This window comes from Apaloderma vittatum, unplaced genomic scaffold, assembly GCF_000703405.1.
Source record: "Apaloderma vittatum isolate BGI_N311 unplaced genomic scaffold, ASM70340v1 scaffold10034, whole genome shotgun sequence".
In the NCBI taxonomy this organism is placed as follows: Eukaryota; Metazoa; Chordata; class Aves; order Trogoniformes; family Trogonidae; genus Apaloderma; species Apaloderma vittatum.
In genome coordinates, this window is record NW_009710927.1 from 54 (window position 1) to 8079 (window position 8026).

At 42.4% G+C, this 8026-nt stretch overlaps 1 protein-coding gene across 1 annotated transcript; it reads left to right on the top strand.

Annotated features, from left to right (window-relative positions):
- The first annotated feature begins 279 nt into the window (after positions 1-279).
- Positions 280-1263, top strand: NPBWR1 (neuropeptides B/W receptor 1). Its single transcript, XM_009867453.1, has one exon. The coding sequence runs from the start codon at positions 280-282 to the stop codon at positions 1261-1263; it is 984 nt and encodes a 327-aa protein (XP_009865755.1).
- Positions 1264-8026: the final 6763 nt, after the last annotated feature.

Sequence of the window (8026 nt, forward strand, 5' to 3'; positions counted from 1 at the left end):
GGGGAAGTCCGAGACTGGGGGCTGACCCAGCACAGCGTCAATCAGTGCGGGAGGAGAGAGCTGGTGGGGGACCATCCTCACTTTGGGGATGGTGGGAACCTCTGCAGTTGGATGATCTCGCCTTGCTCTTGGCAGGGTGGCCACAGGCAGCGTATGTGAGGCCTCAGTGGCTGAATGTGCCGGAGAAGACAGGTTTGAGAAGAGCAGGAGTCTCATTTTTTTCTTCCACTTTCAAGTCATCCCCATCACCAATGAGCCTGGCCACCCTCTCTGGTGGCCATGGAGAACTCTTCCCTCCTTGACAGCAATTCCTCATGTGCAAACTGCACCAGGATAGGGGATGAAAATCTGAATATATCCACTCCCCCACTGAGCCCCAGCTTCTACATCACGGTGCCTGTCATCTACTCAGTCATCTGTGCTGTGGGGCTGACAGGCAACACCGCTGTCATCTATGTAATCCTCAAAGCCCCAAGGATGAAAACAGTCACCAACATCTTCATACTCAACCTGGCCATTGCTGATGAGCTATTCACCTTGGTGCTACCCATCAACATCGCTGATTACTTGCTCTTGCAGTGGCCCTTTGGAGAATTCATGTGCAAGCTCATCATCTCCATAGACCAGTACAACACCTTCTCCAGCATCTACTTCCTCACTGTCATGAGCATTGACCGCTACCTGGTTGTGGTGGCTACCACCAAGTCCAGAAAGATGTCCTACCGCACCTACCGAGCAGCCAAGATTGTGAGCCTCTGCGTCTGGTCCTTTGTCACAGTCATCATCCTGCCCTTCACCGTCTTTGCTAAGATACATGAGGAGCAGGGACGCTCCCAGTGTGTCTTCGTGTTCCCTCACCCTGAGAGCATGTGGTGGAAAGGCAGTCGGATCTACACCCTTATTTTAGGATTTGCCATCCCAGTGTCCACCATCTGCATCCTCTACACCACCATGCTGTGCAGATTGAGACGTGTGCACCTCCACTGCAATGCAAAAGCCCTGGACAAAGCCAAAAAAAAGGTGACGCTGATGGTGGTTGTCATCCTGGCTGTGTGCCTGTTCTGCTGGACGCCCTATCACCTTAGCACAGTGGTGGCCCTCACCACAGACATCCCACAAACTCCATTCATCATTGCAATTTCCTACTTCATCACTAGCTTGAGTTATGCCAACAGCTGCTTCAACCCTTTCCTGTATGCCTTTCTGGATGACAGTTTCCGAAAGAGCTTTCGCAAACTGATGGATTGCAGAACCACCTCATAAAGGCAATGCTGTGTCCCCTCCTGTGTCCCTCTCAGAGTCTTCTGCTCTTGCTGTGTGACTCCAGCCCAGAAAGCGCTTTCTCTCCAGCCTCCTTGTGACGGCCTACGGGGCTTCAGATTGTCTCACTGAGACACAAAGTGGATGTTTCTTAGCTCTCCTGCACTCATTTCTTCAGCACTGCTCTTCATCCCTTGCTTTTTTTATTGTTTACTTGTTTAAACTCCTTCTCTCTAACATGCTTTCTGTCCTAGGTTTGTATCTCACAGAGCTGCAGGTTTCGCTTCGTGAACTCAAGCAACATGACTAGTGACTCCTAAAGCCCAATAAAGGTGTGTTATTGTCTTGCTTAATGCTTCCTCAGTTTCTTTCATATCCACAGAACCTGCTCACCCAAAGTCTTCCAAACGTAGCAATATTGGAAAAGCACAGCTCTGAAGGAGAAGGAATAAAGCAAGGTATTGAGTTTATTTCAGTATTGAGCTTGTATACTGAGCCCCAAACAAAGGTACTGAGGTAAGGTAGTCAAAATCTGTGATAACACACAAGAGAGGCCTCACTCTGGGTTTAAGGAAGAAAGAGGAAGCCCTCACTAGTGAATAAAATATGAAGATATTTGTTTGGAGCCATTTACAGTAGAAAATATCTTATAAGTGAACTTGGTAGCTGTAGTTTGTAAAATTTGCAGGTTTTGTTTTCACCAGAAGTGGTGTTTACTCTTTTATTTGTCATATCTTTATAGGCAATCTCCCTTCATATAAAGATTTATTTTATTCGGTGCTAGAAAACAGAATTGGAAGGTGTTTTCAGAGCAAGTTATCCTTTAGGGATTTTATAAGAACTTGCTGAAATACGGGGAATATTCTGACTTTTTCCCTTCATGTCACAGGTTACTTTATACAGTCTCTCGCATACTTGTACTCTGCTTGCTGGTGAAATTTATTAGTATTTCTCTTAAAATTTCTCTTGACGACAAAGGAAGGGAAAACAAAAAGGTTAATTTTATGTGGAGGATTGGAGAGAGGGTTAATGAAATTTTCACCAGAATTTACACATCCAAACAGTGTATGGGGAGATTTCTTCCTCTCCTGTTTTAGCCCTTTAAGGAAAACTGGAAAAATGCGGAAAACTGGGAACAATATTTGCAGCCACTCAACATTTCTTCTCTTAGTGGTCTTCTCTGTTCTTCATTCCAACAGGTGCCATGCTGATTTTTGCTGGAGTGGAGTTATTTTTCTCCACTGTATGGGGCTGTGTTTTGGATTTGTGCTGGTAACAGAGGGATGTTTTAGTCACTGCTGAGCAGTGCTTATACAGAGTCAAGGCCTTTTCTGCTCCTCACCCCACCCCACCAGTGAGGAGGTTGGGGGTGCACAAGACATTGGGAGGGGATAGAGCTGACTTCAGCGGATCGAAGGGATGTTCTAGGTCATATGACATCATGCTCAGCATATAAAGCTGGAGGAAAAAGAAGGAAGAGGGTACATTCACAATGATGGTATTTGTCTTCCCAAGTGACTGTCACATGTAATGTAGCCCTGCTCTTCAGGAGATGGCTGAACAGCTGCCTGACCATGAGAAGTGGTGAATGAATTAATTCCTTGCCTTGCTTGCACATGCAGCTTTTGCTTTACCTATTAAATTGTTTTTACCTCAGTCTGTGAGTTTTCTAATTTTTACTCCTCCAATTCTCTCCCTGTTGTGGTTTAACCCATCAGACAGCTAAACATCACACTGCCATTTGCTCACTCCCACCCAACTCCCCGCAGTGTGATGGGGGAAAGAATAGGCCAAGAGGGAAAAAAAAAAAAAAGGTTGTATTCATGAGTTAAGATAAAGACAGTTTAAGTGAACAAAAAAGGAAGGAGGGGGAAATAAATAAATAGCTATAGTAACAATAAAAGTATTAGAATATACAAATCAAGTGATGCGCAAATGCAATTACTTACCACCTGCTGACTGATGGCCAGCTTTCCGTCTAGTTTGTATGTTGGGCATGATATCATGTGGTACAGAATATCCCTATGGTTCAGCTGGGCTCAGCTGCTCCAGCTATGTGCCCACTTGGCCTCCATGCTGGCAGGGCAGTATGAAAAACTGAAGTGTCCTTGACCACTACTTAGCAAGAACTAAAACATTTTATCAACATTGTTCTAATCTTCAGTCCAAAACCCAGCACTACCAGCTGTTGGAAAAAAATTAACTCTGTCCCAGCTGAAACCAGGACATTCTTCAATCCCAGTTGGGGAAGTAAGCAAGCAGCTGTGTGATGCTTAGTTGTCCACTGTGGTTAAACCATGACAGATGCTAGATCAGCATGACACAAGTTTTGTTACATATTTCCCCCTTCACTGAATACAGAGATAAGGAAAAGTGGCTAAGGAATTTCCACTTAAACAGGAAGGTGTGATGGGTTTCAGGGAGTGCATGAGGATCCATGTGGCACATGCTCAGATTTGCATGTCCTGAGCAGATGACAGCACCAGGCCCCCTCCCACTGTTGCAGTCTGAAGTTCTGTCACAGGCATCTGGAAAGTTTCTTCTGCTAAACCCTTCCAAAGAAACTCAAAATAAAATTTTTACTTGCAGATTTTAGAAGTTGTAAAAAGCCTGGTACATTAAATCATTTCTCCTTATAAGCCATTAATTGTTCTCCAAGACAGGCAACGTTAATTCAGCACCCAGTCTAGCTGTCATGGAAATGAAAATATTCCTTTGGGAGACAATGGTATCTAATACCGTTTCGTTGGAGGGTGTATGATTGACTTACTCAGACACAGAAGGTGACATTTGAAAGAGCAAGCCCAAAAGGTGTGGAGTACCTATTTCCACACCACATACAGAAGTGTGCTGCAGGAATCAGTGTCCCTCATTTCACCTTTCTGCCTGAAACAAAAGGTAATTAACTTTTCCCACCAGCTGCCTGCTGTTTCGGCTGGGCTTGTAAATTGTAGTGATGTTTCTCTGTGGTCAGTCACTTGCCATGGAGAAAGATGTTACCCTGTATGGGCCAAGTAGCAATACCTGTCTTGGATTAGGCTGCTAATCTATATACACACACCACCCCTCTTGTATCTTTAGGCCATCGTGTCCACAACATGTGTAAAGATTGGTTACAATTTTAAAAGTAAACAGTATTATTCCCAGAAAAGACATTTTCAAGGTCGATGTGCTCTCATCTGTTGCTGATCCTTCCCTGAAGAGTGAAGAATGCCAGTGAAATACAGGTCTGTCTGTCACCTCAGAGAGTGGCACAGATTTGAGCATTGCTCCTGGTAGCGACCACCTCTGCATTTTGGTCAAGCTGCTTTGCAGTCACAGTTGTCTCACTCACCTATTAGGACTGCAGAAATGTTATTGACACTTAAGTAGCTTTACTGTGCTTCTTCGAAACCTGGCCTGCACCTATACATCAAACACATACCTGAGATGCTCAACTGATATTAGCAGCTGGTTGCAAGAACAGTCCAATTTGTATTTCATTTTTGCCTAGTTTCAAATATTAAAAACTTAATTGTTCCTGAACAATATTATTGGGTTCAATAATTTAAGAAACAGATAAACAAACAACTTTCTAATCTAAGTCAATGTAAAATGTTTTCTTTAAAATCTTCCCATTTCTTAGGAAACAGGAAAGTATTTTAAAGTATGCCTTTCCTGATACTCAGTTCCTCATCCTTTTATCTTACCCATACTCATTTTCTGTTGTCCTTAAGGGAAAATGTGAGAAGTGCTATCTATTAACAAATTTCACTTCCAAGTATCCTGTGCTGCTTGACTTTTTTGGTATTAGAAGCCTAAAAATGTAAACAGAACATCACCCATGGATAAACAACATCCTTCCCTAAATTCTTTCTCCTTCTGAAGCCACGTTTTACTTATTTTTCACAGTAGGATGAATATCTGAGAAGAATTCCGTGTTTCTCAAAACACCTGGAGTTTTCCCCTGGTTGTTAACCACAGCATAGGCTGGTGCTTGAGCAACACCCCAGCTCTTAGTGGGTGCTCAGCTCAAATTCATGGATTGGACAGGAGTCTTCTTGCATGGTTGTGCTCCCTGAGGTGTCCGTGACAGGTCTGAGAGGTGGGACTGGAGCCTGTCATACTGCAGGCACTGCAGATGAGCATCTATGTGTAGGAGGGAGATGAGCCTGGACAGCTGAATGTTAAATAAGGCCCCCTCTGGTCTTGCAGAGCTTCGGCAGTAAAACAAGTGAGACATTTTTCTTCTTCCATTACATACCCATTCATCTGCAGGGTACATACCTCAATAACATCTTGAGACCCACAGACTTGATACTTTTTAGATAGAGCCAGTGTGACTGCAGCAAGCTCTTATAAGCCAAAACAGGAAAGAATAGTGTCATCTTCTGAGCTTTCCCCCTGAAAATAACGTGATTAAACACAACCAGGCCTACAGCTTGTTGTGGGCTGTCAGCATCAAATCTCCTCAATACTTTGGCTTCTGACATATGTGCATTGCTTTTCATGAACATCTCCCTATAGTCTATGTTCAGCAAACCATGAAAATATAGAAAGTAACACTGCTTGTGACCATCAAGCATCCCTTCATTTAGAAAATACTGAGTGCACTTACCCCGTGGTGACTGAGACACACTCTGGGAGCTCTGGTCGCTGAAAAACAGATATTCCTTCAGGCCCATGAGTTCTCTATAAATTGTTTTAAAACCACCTGCATGCTTCCCCAGGAACATGCCTGGCCATTTCTGAGCCAACTACCCAAAACCTGTAGCAGGAGTTGACCGCTACCGATTCCTGTGCTCTCTTGAGCAACCTTGGCAGATTGTTCTGACATCAGAGGTTTTAGGTAAATTTCTCAATGAGCTCATGCAAGGCATTTTTCTCCTCCATATGGGTTTTTTGCAGCACATCTAGCCCTGAAATCTAGCATCATTCCATGCTATTTTTCATATTCCAAATATGCTGCAGCACTGAGTGGCCAAAGTAGCCCTCAAAACATATACCACCTCTGTCACCTACACACTCATTAAGTCTTGCACTTCTATCAGTTGTATTTTACTGGCTTTCAAGCATATCTCCAATTGTTTGTTCCACAGCATAAAGCTGTCCTGAGATCAGGGGCAGCAAGAAGCAGGCCCACATAAGGGGGAATACATCAGAGGAGAATCATATAAAGTCAGGCTAAAGTGATCCTTGTTTATGGGTACAGGAAGGGAGATCCTGGGGTCTGTCTATATTAACACTAGGTGCAATAAGAACAGATTTATTCTTATGACTGGTGTTTAGAGCCCCAAGTTAATGCTGAATGTATTTCAGGAGTTTATACTCTGGACTAGCTGTGGTCTCACTGCATTAGCAGTTGCAACACATTTCCTCTGCTCCTTATCCTCTATGTGTTGGGCGCATCTGGCAAGGGAAAGTCCATCCTGATAAAGGAGTACTTTATTATATGAAATAATGTTTTCTTTAAATTGATTCTGCAAGCTAAACTAAACCCGCTTCAAATATCTTTCTAATTCTTGGAAGTCTCTAAGAATATTTTTTTTTTCTCTCCTAAGAAAGTTTCCAGTTTCTTCTCCTTTTAATCAACTAAATGATAAGATTTTTCCTGTAAAACCTTTGGGACAAAAATAATCCACAGGGTTGGGGATTTTTTGTTTAACTAGGTATTCCCATTTCTAAAGCAGATTATTTTTTGGGTCCAATATTTTTCAAAAATAGTTTTGCTGTAGAGACTTCCTCTTATATGAATAATACACTGAGTTTTGTCTACTTGTATTTGAGCAGATGGAGTTTTCTTCAATGAGTTCATATTTCTGTATTTACAGGCTCCAGAAATTCTGGAATTTCCAAAGCCTGTAAATACCAAAAAGAAAAGCCTTTTCCAGAAAGCATTCCTATGGGACTTCAGCAATTTCAATTATATAAATAATTCAGTGAAGTAACATCCAGTCTCTTAGAAACAAAGCATATTAAATTAATTGCTAATGAATTGAAGAGCAAAAAGTATCTGTTACTTTTCAGTAGAGACAAACATGAAGTAGAAGTTTACAGACTTGAATTTAACCAACATTTTGTCTAATATTGATGCTGTTTTCTAACATGCATGGCACAACATGCAGCCGGCAAACTTCCTGTATGTTCACGTGTGCAGTGGACACAAGTTTTTGTTAATAAAAGAAGCATATTGTGATCCCTTTGCTCATTCTGGTAAGCAGGTGTTTACATGAGCAGCCCAGTCATGCCAAGGAAATGATTCCTTAAGTCATCATATCTGGAGTTAACTGCTCACCAGTACAAGCAAGGATCTCACAGACCAGCCCTTTCCAGTTGGTGGTCCCCAGCCACCTTGACTTGTCTGTCCTCTTTCTGTTTCCAAGTAGTACCTTTGCAGACAACAAAGTTTGACAGTTGTGTTACTTTGCCAGTGTAAAGTATGATTGGAACTGAAGATAAATCTGTGAATTTGTCTTTCAAGTGAGAGGAACTCACCAACTTCTTTTTCTGCACTACAAAATAAAAAAACTCCAACACCTCTGCATAAGTTTTATATATTTGGTGGTTTCCCCATATTATTCCATAGCCATTTTCAGGAAGCGTGAAGTAAAATCACAAACTATCAACTCATTGCTAAAACTGTGTAATTCAAGGCTCTAAGAGTGCTTCCAAAAACTCGATTTCCAAAACCCTTATACCACCAGAGGGAGATCAAAGACAACTTATTCAGCAAACATACTGAGTGACAACTCGAGTTTCTGCTGTCATGCCCAATACAGTGCATGTA